We start from the raw sequence: 18,803 nt of genomic DNA, 5'->3' as shown, positions 1-18,803 counted from the left end.
CGCCACTGATTGGTCGGACGGTGGCATTGCTCCCCCTCTCTGAAGGGCACCGACTCGGTGCCGCAGCAATGGGCAGCACGAAGAGAAGGGACGCTGCATGTGTCCGGCGGCAGGTGTACACATGCCTGTAGCGCTAGCGGGCGTGGTATGGCTTCATCCGTGCGACATGGACAACTTCGGAGGTCGGCCGTCTGGAGGAGCGAACTGTTCCTTGGGGAAGGACCTCATAGTTCACCTCACTTACTTGGCGGAGTACTTCGTAGGGGCCGAAATATCGGCGCAGAAGCTTTTCGGAGCGTCCACGCATGCGGATTGGGCTCCAAACCCAGACTTGTTCGCCGGGCTGGTAACGAACAGCTCTGTGGCGGAGGTTATAGCGGCGAGCGTCGTGGGCTTGCTGGTGCCGGATGCGCTGTCGAGCTAGTTGGCGGGCGGCCTCGGCGTGACGAACGAAGTGGTCAGCACCCACAACAGTTGAGGTAGTACTAGTTGGAAGCAACATTGCATCCAGCATGGTGGTGGCTTCGCGACCATGCACTAAACGAAACGGAGTGAAACGCGTCGTTTCCTGGAGTGCAGTGTTATAGGCGAAAGTGACGTAAGGGAGTATGGCATCCCAGTTCCGGTGGTCTGCGTCAACATACATGGAGATCATGTCGGCGATCGTCTTGTTGAGCCGTTCGGTGAGTCCGTTCGTTTGAGGGTGGTAAGCGGTTGTTTTTCGGTGACTCGTGCCGCTAAGGCGCATTACCTCCTGTGTGAGGGCCGAGGTGAACGCCGTTCCCCTGTCAGTTATAACGACGAGGGGGGCACCATGACGAAGCACAATGTTTTGAACGAAAAAGTTCGCAATTTCGTCAGCGGTACCACGGGGAAGAGCTTTAGTTTCACATTACCGGCTGAGGTAGTCGGTGGCCACCACAATGTAGCGGTTACCCAGCGAGGACTGCGGAAAGGGGCCGAGTAAGTCCATGCCGACTTGGTGGAAGGGGACTTGTGGCGGATCAATGGGCTGTAGTAGTCCGGCAGGCTTAGTCGGTGGCGTCTTGCGACGTTGGCACTCGCGGCAAGTTCGGACGTAACGCTGTACAACTGCCGCAACCCTGGGCCAGTAGTACTTTTGGCGTATCCGCGCCAAAGTGCGAGAAAAACCCAGGTGACCAGAAGATGGGTCATCACGGCACGCCTGCAGGACTTCTTCGCGCAAAGCCGCAGGTACGACGAGCAGATAGACAGCTTCCGTCGGGCGGTAGTTTTTCTTATACAGAACGCCATCGCGCAAACAGAATGACGACAGACCACGTGAGAAGAGTCGCGGGGGCGACTCTGTGCTTCCTTCAAGATACTCAATGAGAGGCCGGAGTTCACTGTCGTCTCTTTGGTGTTGAGTGAGGACGGACGTGGAGATGGCGCCGAGAAATACAGAATCGTCGTCGGGATCAGCTCGGTTGTCCTCGACAGGGGCACGAGACAGACAATCGGCATCACTGTGCTTCCTACCAGACTTATAAACGATGGTGACATCGAACTCTTGAAGACGAAGGCTCCAGCGTGCACGCCGCCCCGAGGGATCTTTCAGGTTCGCTAGCCAACACAGCGAATGGTGATCACTGACAACTCGAAACGGGCGGCCGTATAAATATGGACGAAATTTGGTCACTGCCCACACAATTGCCAGGCATTCTTTTTCAGTAGTGGAATAGTTCGCCTCCGAGCGTGACAAGGTGCGGCTTGCGTATGCGATTACGCGTTCGAGACCATCCTGCCACTGCACAAGGACCGCACCGAGGCCGATGTTGCTGGCGTCTGTGTGCAGTTCAGTGTCGGCTGAGTCGTCGAAGTGGCCAAGGATGGGCGTACTTTGCAGACGACTGCGGAGGTCTTCGAAGGCCTGTTGTTGCTCCTGGCCCCAGAAGAACGGTTCGGCATCTTTTGTGAGGCGGATGAGGGGCTCAGCAATCTGGGAGAAGTTCCGCACAAAACACCGATAATAGGCGCAGAGGCCCAGAAAGCGGCGCACACTTCGCTTATCGGTTGGCATGGGAAAAGCAGCGACGGCGGCTGTCTTATCGGGATCAGGGCTTACCCCCTTAGCGCTCACGATGTGGCCCAGAAACTTCAACTCCTGGAAAGCGAAGTGACACTTTTCGGGCTTGAGGGAAAGACCGGCTGAACGAATGGCGGCGAACACGGTGCGCAGGCGCCTCAGGTGCTCTTCGAACGTAGCGGAGAAGATGACAACGTCATCCAGGTAGACGAGGCAGGACTGCCATTTTAGGTCGGCAAGCACGGTGTCCATCATTCTCTGGAAGGTGGCAGGGGCCGAGCACAGTCCGAAAGGGAGCACCCGGAATTCGTACAGACCATCGGGTGTAATAAAGGCGGTCTTTTCCCGGTCGCGCTCGTCCACCTCGATCTGCCAATAGCCACTACGTAAATCTAGTGACGAGAAATACGTGGCGTGGCGTAGCCTGTCCAGGGAGTCATCAATCCGCGGCAGAGGATAAACGTCCTTTTTGGTGACTTTGTTGAGACGCCTGTAATCAACACAGAACCGTAGGGTGCCATCCTTTTTCGCCACAAGAACAACAGGCGATGCCCACGGGCTCGTCGACGGCTGTATCACGTCGTCCTGGAGCATTTCTTGAACTTGTCGGCGAATAGCGTCACGTTCCTTCGAAGAGACCCGATAAGGCGGCTGGTATAACGGTCGCTGGTTTGCGTCAACAATAATTCGATGCTTTGTGAGCAGAGTCTGCCTAACTTTAGAGGTCGAGGCAAAACAGTCGCGGAAAGAGTCGATAATGCTCTCCAGGCAGCGTTTCTGATGAGACGGGAGGTTTGGGTTGACGTCGGTCTTTATGGGAGTGGTCGGTGCCTCCACTGATGCCTGGAGTTCTGACAACGCGTTCTGTCCCGCGAATTCACAAAGTTCTTCGAAATACGCAATAGCTGTTCTGCCAGGCAAACACTGAGGTTGAGAACCAAAATTGGTCACCAGAAGTTCGGTTCGCCCACTGTTCAATTCAATAATTCCGCGAGCAACACAGACTTGCCGACCAAGGAGCAGCGAGATGTTGGTTTCAGCGATGCCACGAGTGCTGGGGCTGTTATCGCACTCTACGGTAACAAACATGCTGGCTCTTGACGGGATTACTACCTGGTCGGCACAGACGCATAGCTTAGCCCTGCGTGGCTCGGTATCGTCGTCGACAGGGCCTTGGGTGGAAAACGACACGATGAGCTCCTGTAGATTGATAACGGCACCGTACTCTTGAAGAAAATCCAAACCGAGTATGAGGTCCTTGGAGCAATCGGGTAACACAGCAAAGCAACCAGTGAAAGTAACTCCGCGGATCTGGATGCGCGAAGTGCAGACACCGATCGGAGTTACGATGTGGCCACCAGCTGTCCGGATCTGCGGCCCAGACCAAGGGGTCAGTACCTTCCTCAGGGCCGTGGCTAACCGACTGCTCATTACAGAAAAATCGGCGCCAGTATCCACCAGTGCAGTAACGTCGTGGTTGTCAGCGGACACCGGAATTTCGGCAGAAACCAGTCGGTCGCAGCGCGTCGTTGAGGTCGTCGGGTCAGGTCGTCGTCGGTCGGAGCGTCGCGGCGAATCTTCGAATGGAGGCTCTTGACACGGTCCAGTAGCGGCGGCCCTACCCCCGGAGGACGCCGTCTTCAGTTTTCCCGACGAGGGGACGCACCTCTGAACTGGCCAGAGGTCGATGGGCGGCCGGGCGAAGAGAACCGCCTTGGGGATGGCGATCTGGACTGGCGCCGCTGCGTGGTCGAGGACTGCACGTTATCAGCCAGGTACAGCTCGATATCCCGTGGCCTTTCACCGTAGCGCGGTCGAGGTGCGTCAGGTGAAAACCCTCTTAAACCCATTCTGCGGTAGGGGCAGTGGCGGAGGATGTGCCCGGGCTCCCCGCAGTGGTAACAGAGCGGCCGATTGTTTGGCGTACGCCACACGTGCGCTTTGCTCATGCGGGGCCTGTACTCCTGCGGCACAGATGGTACTGCTGCGCTCGGGTACTGAAGTGATGGCACTGGCATGGGAACGACGGGGGAAAAGGCTTGCATCGCTGGCCCAGGACTTCGTAGTGCCTCGCTGTACGTCATAACAGAGGGTGCCGGGTGTGGAGCTGGGGGCGGCTGCACAGCTCGTCGGATTTCGTCACGGACTACGTCCGTTACGGCAGCGACACTGGCCTGTGGAGCTTCCAAGCGAAGTTTCGCCAATTCCTCGCGCACAACGCTTCTTACAAGCTCCCGAAGCTTCTCGGCGGGCAGCGACGTAAGCGTGTACTGGGAAGCGGCTGCTACAGTAGCCTCACGTCCGTAGTGCGCGCCCCGTTCCTGCAGAGAGCGCTCAATACTCGTTGCCTCCCTTGTGAAGTCGGCCACTGTTCTTGGCGGGTCACGGACAAGTCCGGCAAATAGCTGTTCTTTTACGCCGCGCATTAAGTGGCGCACCTTCTTCGCCTCTGGCATAGCAGAGTCGGCCCGATTGAATAGACGCGTCATGTCCTCGACGAACATCGCGACGCTCTCGTTGGACTGCTGGGACCTCGAGTGCAGAGCGCGTTCAGCCTTTTCTTTTCGTTCGCTGGTGGTAAACCTCGCTAGGAGTTCTCGACGAAACACTTCCCAGGTGGTAAAGGAGGCTTCGTGATTTTCATACCATGTTTTGGCTGAGTCCTGCAGCGCAAAGTAGACATTGCGCAATTTGCGCTCGCCGTCCCATTCGTTGAAGCCCGCCACTCGGTCAAAGCTGGCCAAGCAGTCTTCTACGTCCTCGAACCTGTCCCCGTGGAACGGTGGCGGCGTCCGAGGTGCGTGAAGGACGAATGGCGGGGCATTCCCGGACTGCTGAGTCGTCTGGCTAGCCACTGTTGAGGTCATTGCTCTTACCGCCCTTACCGGCGCGGTCAGTTGGCTGAACTCCGGTTGTAGGCCTCGCAGACGGCGGCTCGCTTTGTGGACGGGTGTTGTGTCCACGCGTGGAGAACAGGTGTCGAGAGTGTCCTCGCAATCCGAGTACATGGGACGTTACCCCGCACCTCCACCAAATATGTCACCGACAAACGGGTGAAGAAATAGCCCAGGTTCTAATTAGACGAGGTCGGCGTGCAAGCCAGCAGCCAGCTCGAGCGAGGAAGACGACGATCTTCGATCACCTCGAATGCCCAAGGCTTGGCAAGTCCCTGCTTAAACAGTTCGGCCGCGGTACGGCGCCACTGATTGGTCGGACGGTGGCAATATTCTAAACAGCGTCTACAAAAGAAGCAAATAATTCAAACATATGAATTGATAGATGCAGACGCATTGGATGTATTTCGAGCAAAACAATGACAGCAAAATAGCAATCAAGCTTCTCGTCAGTGAAGGAATAGGTCATCGCACAAGTAATTATGCGCACACAACACCTCTTTGGGGCTTTCAAAATTTCTGTTTGTTCTTTGTACCAGTCGCAGAGTACCAATTAGCCCGGAGCTTCACTCTTGCTCCGTACCATGCTCAACAATTCTGGACAAAAGCATTTTTGAAGGGTAGCCAGATTATGAAAGCAATTTGTTCATACATTGCAAGGTTTCACTACAATAGTCGAATATATCTGCAGATTGCCAGGCGGAAGGCTTTTTTTATTTTTGCTAATAGCCTAATAGCGTTTTGGCTGGCGACAAAGGTGTAAAATTTTGTTTTGTGGTTTTTTATGGCCGTCTTAACTGCTCGATGCCAGCGATGGAAACACTAAAAGAAATATTTTGCTGCACAGGGGAAGAATAGACCATTACCTTCAATATTTTCATAACAGTACCTTACAATATTGCAAATTCAAAATTTTTGTCTCAGAACGTCGGACATAGAAAAGTTGTGCATTTCGTGTACAAATGGCACAATTCTGACGTTAATGGCGCTAAACCTTCAAAACAGAGCAGCTTTTCTTCTTGGCAAAGTGTCAACAGCTGTCTTAGAGGACGCGTAAGAGCTGCCGTCGTGCACAGAATCGCTAGTGCGTGCCAAACATTTGTCGCTGTCTATTCTTGAGGCGCTAAATGGAAGGCATGTGGAGCAGTGAGAGGGTAGCGCCTTTAGAGAGGTGCGTATGTGGCCTGCACACTTCAGTTTGTCTTTGTCCTCCTAGGCAGCGTTGAAGCAGTTTGGGCAGCGCTGACGTAGTTTGTTTACTTCCATCTGCATGTGTTCGATCTCAACTATAGCTTGGTTTGGTTTGCGGGTTTTAGCATCCCAAAGCGACTCAGGCTATGAGGGACGCCGTAGTGCAAGGCTCTGGAAATTTCGACCAGCTGGGGTTCTTTAACGTGCACTGACATCGCGCAGTACACGGGCCTCTACAATTTCGCCTCCATCGAAATTCTACCGCTACGGCCGGGATCGAACCTGCGTCTTTCGGGTCAGCAGCCGAGCACCATAACCCCTGAGCCACCGCGGTGGCGATCTCAACTGTGCATTAGTTACTAATACCAACGTCACATTGGCGGCTGTGTTTTCCTGACCACGCCAACTTCAATTTTATGTGCCAGCGACACTGCGGTCTTAAACTCAACCTAAGGCAACGTGGCCTCTAATCTCTACTGAAGCATTCATGATCGTCAATCTAGTATTCAAGTCTTTTCATGTCACACAAATCTACAATGCATGACTTGGTTCCATGGACGGAGGTTTTGACGACGTGAAGCGCACCGTCACATCAGATTCCGTACACATTTTGTTTATTTATTTATTTAACAATACTGTCAACCCTCGTGCGAAGGTCCTTACAGAGAGGGTATAAAAATTTCATAGAAAAACAGCACTATTCACAAGCGTTGAATACATAAGCATGAAACGCTACATCATTCACTCAAGCATCAAATGGCACTTTCAAGCAGGTGGTGATCCAGAGATCGTTCGAATTCATGCAGATAATTCTGTTCCATAACATTCATTGGCAAATCATTCTACATTTCAACTGCATGGGGGAAGAAGGAATGTTTGTAAGTTTCGCTACGGGCGCTGTACGGCTGAATTATCCGACTATGATTTGTTCTAGAACTGCGTTTGCCTGGTGCTTGTATGTATGTTTCCTTCTGAATATTTATCTGTCCTTGGAGCATCTGGAATAATAGCTTCAGCCGATTTTTTTTGTCCTCGTGTTTCTAATAAATCCAGGTTACAGGAAGAGAGCATATCTGAAACTGAGTCTGTCCTTCGATATCGGCAGCAAATAAAGCGTACTGCGTACCTCTGGATTCTTTCTAATTGTGTTTTTAAATAATTTTGTTTAGGACTCCATACTACTGACGCATACTCAAGGACTGACTTCACAAAAGATTTATATGCAATTAGTCTTACATCCCGTGTAGCATGCTCCAATTTTTTTCTCAAAAAACATAACCTCTGGTATGCTTTAGAACAAACCTCTTCTATATGTGTGCCCCAATTTAAGATTTGTGTTATTGTCATTCCTAGATACTTAAACTGAGTTACATTTACCAAACATTTGTCATCAATGACATATGGGAACAAAAGAACAGACTTCTTCGTTGTAATGTGCGTGTATGTTGATTTCGAATAATTTTCGAATAACAAGAAGCAAAAATATTTTTTCGAAAACGTGCCCATTTAGTACACACGGGTTCGGGCAATTGCATTCAACATTGCGGCTGTGCACTTTTTAAAAGGCATTATGCTTTGAAGAATAGCTGCTGTAAAAATGAAGTGGACCACATTTGTTGGGTACTTACAGTGTCCAATGGGCCTGGAGCCTCTACATAGGCTGCGCTCTCCCCACGTGACCGCGCACGCTCCACAGAAACACGTGCTGACAAGGAGGAATCCCGGCGCCTGGCAGTCGCGGACGGTGTGGTTTCTCGCGGGATGAACAGGCCCAAGGGTCGTCGGCCTCTATGCGGCGATCCTGCCGCAGAAAACACGAGACCTGTTGGCTCGAACTGGTGCACTCTTCACGAGGGAAGGACAATCAGCCGTGACCACCCCCGCTTATCGGCTGCTCAGGGCGCACGCGGGCAATGGGTTGGCGCCGCCGCCGCCGCTACTGGGTGTCGAGTCCGTCGGTCAGCGGAAATGCGCAGTTCGGGAGGCCGCATTCACCACCACCGGCGAAGGGGATTATGCGCCTTTGTTCACGGTGACGCCGTCGCCAGTAGCCACCCCCACGCCGGTGTTTCTTGCGCTTCCATCTGAACAGCAGCGCTTTCGGTCACGGTAGCTTGATGGCGCCTGCTTGGCTCGCCTGTTTCCACGGGCTGGGACCCCGATCACAACAGCCCCATTAACAAGTTAACACATTGCCACATTAACACCGTTTTAGCATCAGCGAACCAGGCACTTGGTTTTGTTGCTTAACCTCAAGCACGTACCTTCACATTTAAAAAGACTTGCTTACATCACACCGATCGGTCCAAAAACGGAATACACTTCCGCCATGTGGAATCCTGAACCAGCATACGCCATAGATCACATCAAATCAGAGCAAAACCGTGCTGTTCCCTTCATTGTCTCCGACTGTTCACGCTTCAGCAGCGTTACAGCAATAAAAAAAAACGTGCCGAGCTGAAACGTGTGATATGCGAGCGAATCACTATCATGTCGACGCCACTATGGTCATCTAACATTATTTCATAAAGTGTGTCATCATTCCACCCTCCACCAATGTCTTCGCTTCGTCACCCCTGCTGTCTTCCTGCGCCGTTAGCATGGTAGCAAAGCCAAACGCATAAATTTTCGCAATGACTTTATGCAAGGTCATCAATTCCTCCCACAATGTTGAACTATCACTGTTTCTAAACTTGCTGCAACAAAATGTAGTTTTCCAACTGATTCTGTGTTGCGCATTTTTATCTTGAATGTGGGCCAACAAGTATGTTGTGAACTAGTGCACATAGTCCCTGTTTATATTTATTTGGAATTTTTACGCTTTTTTATGCGTAATATAAGTTATTTTTCATGTTTTTACAGTATTAGATACTAGTTTGATTTTTAGTGCTTGTGCTGTCTATTTTTTTTTTTAATTTGACGGTAGCGCTGTTAGGAAGACCACAGGTAGAAGGCGACACAAAAAAGAAAAACGCTACCGTCCCCTATCTGTGATCTTGTCATTAGCGCTCCGTCCGTTTGAAAAAAATGAGTGGCCAACTAGCCCAGAACTATGTTGTACTGTGCTGTCTTCCAATATGTGTTTGGATGCCCCCCCCCTCCCCCCTTCCTCGGATGATACCCTGACACGAGGGCCCTTAGGGGTATTGTAAATCAAAATGTAAAATAATCAATAATTACCTGGTAAGTTTTAAACTACGTGTCATCTCTTTTCTTATGGAAAAACAGGCGGCATATTGCAGGGCGGTATGTCCGCACAGGACGGAAAGAATGCGCGCTACGCCCACAGCGATGGGATAGCGATAAGCCGCGGCATAAGGATTATCCATTGGGATGTAGCGGTATCGATAGCAGGTTGGAGCGGCGCCTGACCAGTGCACACGTCTACATTCACTGCAGGCCTCTACATGGGCCGCAGTCACTTCCAACACCGGAGCTATAGACCATGACTGTCGCTATACCTGAATGCGCGAACCACCAGAAGACCTGATCGCCGCCGCCATGCAGCACAGTCACAGCGCGTAGAACCACCGTCCGAACGGTTCGAGGAGATCATTCAGGGAGCCCGGTAATCTATAAAACAAACGCCCTGAAGTGAGTTGGAAGCAGAGGGGGGTGCACGCAACCAACCGTCCTTTGCAGGAACAACCAGCGCGGAAAGACGAGCGACGCAGGGTGCAGCGCAGTAGGCACACACAGGCGCGGGAAGCCGCGGGCCAGGCGCTCCTCTTGGCCACCGCAGAGTCAGACAAGAGCGCGGTGACAGGCAAAGGGGCCGCTGTGTGCAAGGCCGCGTAGAAGGTGTGTCCAAGTACGGTAGCCCGTAAAAATGGCCCAGCATCAATGAAGCTTTGTTGGGAACGATGGGGTCCCACGAGAGCGGTCGTCATGGCTGGCTTGAGCGCGAAGGAGGTATGAGGCCAAGATGGCAGATGCCACAGTCCACCCGCCGGCAGGAAGACGACTGGCCCGTGGTGAGAAATACAGGCTCCATGCTGTGTGCCCCACGACGGTTAGAACGAGACTATACCTTGAGGCACCAATCCAGCAAACATGCTTCTGAGCGGAGCACAAGTCCTATCGAATCATCTTTATACTTTTGAACCAATCGGGCAGTTGATGCATCTTGAGCAGCGAGTTGTCGCAAGCTTCGGAAGCAATGCACATAATGTGGTCGCTACCTACCAAGCTGGTTCAGTTATCTCATATGCTGTACATCGCACACGTGCGCGGCTCCACTGGTTTCATTATAATATGTGCAAACTCAACACACTTCATTTCACATCGCCACAACAAAAAGCAGCTTGGAAGACTCGCTCCTTATACCCTCCGGCGCAAACAGCCACAGTGCCCTCTACAAGACGGTACAGAAGAAGCCTCGGCAGCGCCGAAGCTTGCCTTACTGCAAGCGGTTTTGCTGAATTGTGGGCGCTACTGCCAACATTCGCTTGCACAGCATATATCTAAGGTTTGTATGTTATCTAACAGCTTAGTGTCAACTGCCGGCTTCATATCAGATGCATAATTTGATCGTTTCAGGTACAAGCCTCGCAATTCATGTCAAGAGCAGACTGAAGTACAACTGTCACTCAAGAAATGTAAACAAAACGCATGGCACGTCTTACGGACTGCGACAATGTCGAGACAACACTGAGTTCATGGCTCGCACTGAGAGAATGAAGAGCTCTGCATAATAGGTGGGGTTTTAACTGCCGCAAGTGCGTTCAGAGTCGAACAAAAGCAGCAGTCAACTCCGAGCTGGTTCGCACAGCATCGTCAAGCGATTGCGTGGTGCTGGCTATGAGATTGAGATCCTTGCTGATTTTTCCTGCGCTTACCAGACTTGTAATAACACGCGAAAATAGCGTTTGCTTTTAATGCCTTAATATATGTCTTGTTCGCTTATTCCGACTGTTGTTCCTCGACGAAGATGAAGCACAAGAATCAGCTTGAAATCTTAATTAGTATTAAGTCGAAGTGGGACTTCAGCTGCAAACGAGAATTTATTTCAGTGCAATGTGAAAGATACCGATTAAGGCTAGTAATTAAATCGAGTTATGTTACACATATGCCTACTCAATTTGTGACTGGAATGCAATCAGTAGGCAAACCGGTCTTATTTATGAGACACCTAATATATGTTTAGGCAGGAGTGAGCTAAAAATGCGCACGTCGGAGCCGTGGCACTCCGAGCGCGTCAACATGGTCAACCGTAGTGAACCGTTCATAAGACAAGGAGCCGGGAAACGAAGGATAAAGTTATTTGGCGCCAAGAGACCACGCCCCATGCTTCCACTCTGCCCTCCACGCGCGTGCCAACAAACGGTGGCCCGGACGCGATCACCATGAACCAGCAAAACAACATCGCCAGCCGCATATTAGCCATACTGGACGTGAAACTGGCTCTCTTTTGGACGAGTGATTCAGACCTTTCGTTCGTGGAAGTCCAGTCGCAGTTCGCTACACTCCGCATTGCTGGCGACAGCACCAAATACCCCAATGTGGCGGTCACCTTTCCGCCTGTGGCGGCCAGCGACATGCGGCACCTGATTGTTGCGCCACCCGCAGAGAGCGCCTACCAAACGCTCATAGATACACTAATCCGCTGTATCCCATCATCGGAATTAGAGCGTCTCCAGCAGCTCCAGTGAGGCTGAACTGAGCGACCACCACCGAGGTAGCCAACTGTTGCACCACATGCAACAAATGGCCAGCAGCACGGCAACAGTCGACAGCCGCTTAGAGCAGGAACCGTTCCTGAGGAGACTTCCCGAAAAAGGGCGGATAGGCCTTACTGCGTCAGGCGACATGGACCTTACTAGGAGGTCCGAGATCACCGACAAATTCATGACTGTCGCCCCGCCGAAAGTCGCGTCGGGACACACAGATGCACCGCCCGCGAACTCCACGCAAGGGATAGAGATTAAATATCTAGCCTCACTGACACTATCGAGGAGCTGCAATGTAGCGTCAACCAAAGTGCACGACAGCTTACCACACCACAGCCACCAATAGCGCAGTTTGTGCGGGTACATCGCAAGTTCAGCAATGATGCAGAGAACTGTACGCCAGGCTGCGAAAATGCGGGAAAAGCCCCGGGCCAGCATTGAGGTCGACCAGTGCACCCACCTCGCTAGACAGTCGTTCATCAGTTGCCATCCTGACCGATCTTGTAAGGTGCGTCCGTTTCCTTGTCGACACAGCGGCGGTAGTCAGTCTAGTGCCAGCGTCGGCAGCCAATCGAAAGCAAGCATGTGCATCACCCTTGGAAATTGTCAACAATGGGGCCATACCAACATATCTGCAACGCTCTCCCTCACTGCACTTGGGCTTACATGATCTCGAAGCAGAGTTACGCAGAAAGCCATCAACATCTCACCTCCTAACCCTAGGCTCTTGGTGCTGCCGAGTGCAATCAGATTCTACGGGATCCTGGACGATTTCAACGAGCTGACGCGGCCAACACAGGCTCGCATTTCGTCAAACACAATGTATGCGACCCCACCGTCACCCCAGCCCCACCACGTTACCCACTCCTGCGCCACCTGTCCACCAAATGGAGCCAGTAGCACGGCAGGAATCGGACATGCTCGATGATCAGCCTAATGCGCCCGTCTGCTAGTATTTGGGCGCTACCATTGCACATCGTGTCGATGTCTACGCCACGAGATTGGCAATCCTCCGGGGACTATCCAGCCCTGAATTGAGCAACCTTGACCGACAGCTACCAGGCTGCTTACAGTCACGATGTCAGAGCCACAGTGCATGTGCCGTGATTTTCTCCAGAATCACTTCTTAGGGGCGTACCATAAGATCACCATGGATCCAAAAGACGTGTCGAAGACGGTGATAGCGACGCCCTTCAGATTGTTCCAGTCCTTTCACATACCTTTCGGCTGTGAAACTCCGTACAGATATTCCAGCGTTTTATCAACAGCGTTTTGCATAATATCGTCTTCTGTCATGCGCACCTCGACCACCTACTCTCCAAGCAGTTCACTGCACGATCATTAGGTGAATCTGGCATCCGCGGTTCAACGCGTGAATGAGCATGGCATCTTGGTGAACACAGACAAATGCGCGCAAGTTGCGCAGATGTGCACATTTCTTGGCATGTCCTTTTGAAGCAGCGCGATTCTCCTTCACCCACATAAAGTTAGAGCTGTCGAGAAGTTTCCAAGACCCAACACTAAGCTTCAGTGCCGCTAGTTCCTTGGTCTTGCAAACAACTGTCAACGTTGCGTAACTCAGTGCGCGGCAATTCTACACCCTCTCCACCTTCTTCTGTCGACATAATAAGGTCTACTTGCGAGCTACGCCTGACAGTTGATGCCGAAGCGGCTTTTCGAGACATCAGGAAGCGCGTCGCCGATGCCTCATTCTCGCCTACTTGCAACCGGTAGTTACACAGTTGGTCATATTGCCCCGAATGTTTGTAGTGTTTCTTTGGTGTGTGTATTTGTTGATGCTTCAAGGCTGCCGACACTCCGCCTTATCGCTTCGTTTGTAACGCAAGACGCGCCTAGATTTATCTCGATTGATCGCATCCAGGCCGGGCTGATTTTACTTTGCGCCAGAATGTTCTAGTAACTTTCCAAGCTTTATCTCAAAAGTTCGCTATCTGCTTTAAAAAGCGCATAGCCGACAGCGGCGGGGATTCTGTTCGACGACCGCCGAGCACGCTTGTTGCTAAGCCGCCGCCGAGTGATTCAGTTCTTTGCGGGCGCAACTCAGCCCAAATAAAGAGTTCCGTTTCGAAGACATCCTTGCTGTTTTCCTGTTCGCCGGACTGCAGTCACCACTACGTGACATCTGGTGGAGGTGCTAACGGATGTCCCTGTCGCCTTCACCCACTGGGAGCAGTCAGAGTAGCCCGACCCGTCTCGAATAAGATCACGTGAAAGCCGCAGAAGCCGTATCCCCCGAAGGCGAAGGAAGAAGCAGCCGTCGTCTCCAGAGGTGTCCACCAGAATTCGGACTGCTACCGGACCTCACGCGAGCGAAGAAGGACCCCTCAGTTTCGATTTCAGCCATGGCTACGACACCAGCCCACATTATTTTACACCAGCCCCGGCTGCCGCGCACGTTCAACGCTTCACCGGACGAGGATCCCGAAGAATGGCTGGAACAGTTTGAGCGTGTCGCCGTGTTCAGGAAAAGGACGACCAGACTAAAATGAGCCATGTTTTTTTTTTTTTTGCCTTGGAAGGACCTACGAGAATTTGGTTCGAAAACTATGAAGCTACTCTAGCGACGTGGTAATTATTCAAACGGGAGTTCCTGAAGGCCTTAACGAGCATCATGAGGAAAGAAAGAGCTCAGCTGCTTCTACAGTCACGCACCCAACACCCGAACGAGTCAGTGACTGCATATGTAGAAGATATAAAGCGCCTTTTTCGACGAGTCGATCCTGACATGACGGAGGAGAAGAAGGTGGAGCTTTTGGTGCGTGGTGCTAAAGAGGCACTCTTCGGCGGTCTGACCCGAAATCCACCGACGACGGTCGCGGAATTCACCACTGAAGCAGCCGCCATTAAGAAAACCTTGGAAGCACGAGCCCCTCATTTTCCTCGACAGCCCCAAGTGACCTTGACTGCCATCTCGGATTGCCCAGCATTTGGAGGCAACCTACGGGACCTTATCCGCCAAATGGTACGGGAAGAGCTGCGTCACTTGCTACCATCTTCCAAACAGCCTCAAGTAGCGACCCTAGAGGAAATCGTACGCGAAGAAGTGCAGCATGCGCTTGGCACCCCGTCATCTTCGCCTCCAGCTGAAGCTACAGCCTTAACCTGCGCCGCTGCACTACGCAATCCTTAGCCCCAACGAGAGAGCCGAAGTCCGCTTCTTCGACGTGAACCAGCTGTTCTAGAACGCCGCCCCCTGCCCCCGCCCGCCTAGCCTACGAGCGACGCCCAAGTCCTAGGAAGTGCAACGCCTGGAGGACTTCCGACAACCGTCCGCTGCGCTTCCACTGCGGCGAAGCCAGTCATATACTTCGCCATTGCCCGTACAGGCGCATCGGCCTGTGAGGTTTCGCCATCGACGCCCCACGACCGCTCCCCGGCCAGCAACCACAGGAAATATCGACGACTACCTGCACAGAGGGGAGTACGTGTAGTCAAGCCGTCTTTTCCGCTCGCCATCGCCGTCCACCGCACGTTTTGCATCACCAGGCCGCTGCTACGCCGCCGCTGTCCGAGGAAGGTCCCCTAGCCCCTGTAGAAGAAACTAAACAAACCAGCCTGTGGAGGTCAGGTTGCTTGCTGAGGAAACGACGAAGATCCTCCAGCGACCACACCGTATGAAGATGCCGCACCTACCACGCCGATGACGCATAGAACAACAACCTCGACCACGACGCGAACCGTCTTCAGAACTACGCCGCCATCAAGAAAAGCTCCGACCACACGCTCCACCCACGATTCACATGCCCGACGAAGCCGTAACCCGACGCCGAGGACGACGTGCAACTCCAGACCCAGGACATCCGAGTTAGAAGTGGTTATCGACGGCCGGAAAGTCACGGCTCTAGTCGACACAGGAGCAAATTATTCGGTGATGAATGAACCATTCGCTGCGCAGCTGAGGAAAGTAACGACCGCTTGGGACGGCCCACAAATTCGCACGGCAGGGGGCCACCTCATTACGCCATCAGGAGAAAGAGAGAGAGACTCTTTAATGAAATACAGAGAATTTAGCCGGCGTTTCAATATCGCTGGCATGCTACTCTGCATAAGGAGGGGAACCTGGGAGATAAAGACAGAAGGAGAGCAGCGTGGAAGAGGTAAAAAAAAACCCGAAGATAAAATGCGGCCATGAAATGGGTACTAAGGATGCAATGGCGAGTATTGATGTAACCTATGGAATGATGGAGTGCATAGTCCGACAAATGGGCTGGCGAAGTTCACTGCATGAGGAGTGCATGAAGGTAACGTGCAAGTGAATTTAGAGCTTATCGAGATGTCCAATGTCTTTTAAATATGTAAAAAGAAAGTTCATTGCAAGTCTCTGTTGCCTGAAGCAGGCTAAGGGACCTAAAACTTTGTCCATTGTTAGGGGCACTGGGCAAAGCTTCTGCATGCAATGTTCATAGTACGCACGCTCGTTAGCATACGCAGGACACTCAAGGAGGATATGTTTCACAGTTTCTATCGAGGCACAGTTGTCACAATGCGGACTATTCATTTCTCCAAAACGGTATCGTTTGCCGTTTGTATATGCAGCATTCAGACGAAGTCGGTGATAAAGTGTTTCCAGTTGTCGAGGAATTCTGGGTGAGAGTCTTGATCTAAGATGTGGGTCGATTGAGTGAAGAAATTGGTACTGATGTGTCGGCAAACTCCAAAGCCGACACGCTTCTTCGTAAGGAAAACTTTTAGTCATTTGGGACGCATCAGATTTCGTGAAAAAAGTTCGAATGTACCGTATTGTGCGTTTTTATCGTAAAGACTTGCAAAAATTTTCCCGCCTCAACCGCTCGATCGTTTGCGGTGAAACTGCACACAGAGCTTGCGCAATATGGTAACTTTTGTTTCGTAGCAAGTTTTACAACGGTACTTACTTAGTTGAGCCGTGCATGAAACGAAATCGTAGTTGTCTGCGTAGAGATCGTCAAACCAAAACCCGCAGACGCCGTTTTCTCGCTAAAAGGCGGCAGTGGCGCCATCTGTTTTCAGCAGTGAAAAGCGTCACGACAAGGTGCCGCGGCGATTTTGCAAATAATATCAACTGAAAGGTAAAGCCTCGTTAAATCAGTTGTTCTGATATTTCTTCTCGCTCAGTTAGCCGGAAAAAAAACGGCACATTCAAAGGGCACGCATACAGTGTAGGCACGCGCTTCATGCAACGCTCACCTCGGCTACCTCGGCACTTGTCGTGACGCTTTTCACTGCTGAAAACAGATGGCGTCACTGCCGCCTTTCAGCGAAAAAACGGCGTCTGCGGGTTTTGGTTCGACGATCCCTACGCAGACAACTGCGATTTCGCATCATGCACGGCTCAACTAAGTAAGTACCGTTGTAAAACTTGCTACGATACAAAAGTTACTATATTGCGCAAGCTCTGTGTGCAATTTCACCGCAAACGATCGAGCGGTTGAGGCGGGAAAATTTTTGAAAGTCTTTACGATAAAAACGCACAATACGGTATCTCCGATGTTGATGGCCCTTACGGGCGGCTTCATCTACTTTTTCATTAGCCAGAATGCCACAGTGAGCAGGTACCCACTGAAATATTATGAAGTGGCCTGCGGCAATAGCTAAATGATGTATGTACCCGATGTCCAGGGAAACTGGCTGGTGGTTTGTTTTCTTCAGCAGGTTAGCCAGGATCTGCGGAGATCCTTTTGAATCGGTGAAGATAACCCAACGGACGGCGGTTCGGCGCAGGATGTAAGAAACAGCTTCCTTAATGCCGTGAAGCTCAGCTGTCGTAGAGGATGTCCTCCGCTGCAGCCGGTCAGAAAGGGCATGGCCTGTTGAGGGCACATAAAGGCCAAAAGAAGAGGTTTCTTTAGTAGTTGAACAAACGGTGAAGATATGGGTGTGCTGCGTATATTCTTCGATTAAGTAGGCGAGAGTAGCTTGCAGAAGCGCTGCCTGTGGCATGCGGCTCTTTGCACTCACACCTGGAACAGACTTCTTCACCTTTAGAGGAGTGTCCATGGAGGAAAGGCCAGAGGTACTAGTTTCTGTGGCTGATTAATAGTAGGGAGGGGCAGGAGCTGCACTGCCTGGCCAAAGGTAGAGTTGCTGTGAGTTAGGTGGACACGGTGTAGGAAGTGGTTCTACCCTTCCAGGACATGGCGGAAGTGGGTACGCATAGTTTTCTGGGCTGCAATCACCTCTTGTGCGAGACGTCCTGCCTCCTCTACTGTTCCTGATTCAGAGGAATCCTTTGGGAGGCCAAGGCATATTCGCAGGCAGTAGTTCCGTGCGGCAACGAGAGTCTTATTGCTTGATGTAGGTAATCTTTGAAGCACTGGTAGACAGTAGCGCAAGGTTCCTTCAACGTAGGCTTTTTTAAGCAGAAGCATTGATCGGGCAGTTGCTGCCCCACCTTGTTCCCGCCATGAACCTGAATAGTTGCGATGCTGCAGTAATCCTCTCACGGAGTGTTTTGATCTGTGGGGACCATGACAGATTATAGTCGATTACAACACCCAGGAATCGCTGAGATTGTACATATGGCAGCGATCGTCCGCCTAGGAGCAGCGGATATCTGGTCATCGTTTTTTTGTAAACACCATTGCAACACTCTTTTCTGGCGAGAGACGAAGACCTCTGGAAGCCAGGTACATCGAAATGTGCAATAGCGCTCTCTGAAGACGTTGCTGAGCAATATAGCGCGAACGTGATGCGGTCCAGATGCGTATATAATATGCATAAATTAGTATGCGGACCCTTCGCGGAAAGTTTCTTCTTATGTGAATAAAGACAATATTGAGCAGGAGAGGTCTCAGCACCGCTCCCTGTGGTACGCCCCTCTCCACTGCGTGAAAGCGTGTTGGACCGTTTGAAGCGGCCATAAAAATTTGCCATTCTTTTAAATAATGCCCAGTCCACTTGTATAGCCTTCCTCCAAGGCCAAGACTGCCAAAGGCTGCGAGAATTGCATGGTGAAAGACAGAGTCAAAGGCGGCCTTGATGTCTAGGAAAACGGCTGTCGGG

The 18,803-nt window shown here is 51.7% G+C and overlaps 1 protein-coding gene across 1 annotated transcript in view; it reads left to right on the top strand.

The window, feature by feature from the left end:
* The first annotated feature begins 11,477 nt into the window (after positions 1-11,477).
* Positions 11,478-18,803, top strand: part of LOC149370368 (uncharacterized) — an 85,424-nt gene continuing 78,098 nt past the window's right edge. The window contains exons 1-2 of the mRNA XM_089577714.1: positions 11,478-11,779; positions 12,483-12,697. Coding sequence (XP_089433840.1) covers positions 11,478-11,779; positions 12,483-12,697 — 517 coding nt within the window. The remainder of the gene's footprint in view (positions 11,780-12,482; positions 12,698-18,803) is intronic.

Source organism: Amblyomma mixtum, chromosome 1 (assembly GCF_055824585.1).
Source record: "Amblyomma mixtum isolate Tamu chromosome 1, ASM5582458v1, whole genome shotgun sequence".
Classification (NCBI taxonomy): Eukaryota; Metazoa; Arthropoda; class Arachnida; order Ixodida; family Ixodidae; genus Amblyomma; species Amblyomma mixtum.
Note: the sequence above shows the minus strand (reverse complement) of the source record. Positions and strands in the feature narration are given on the sequence as shown.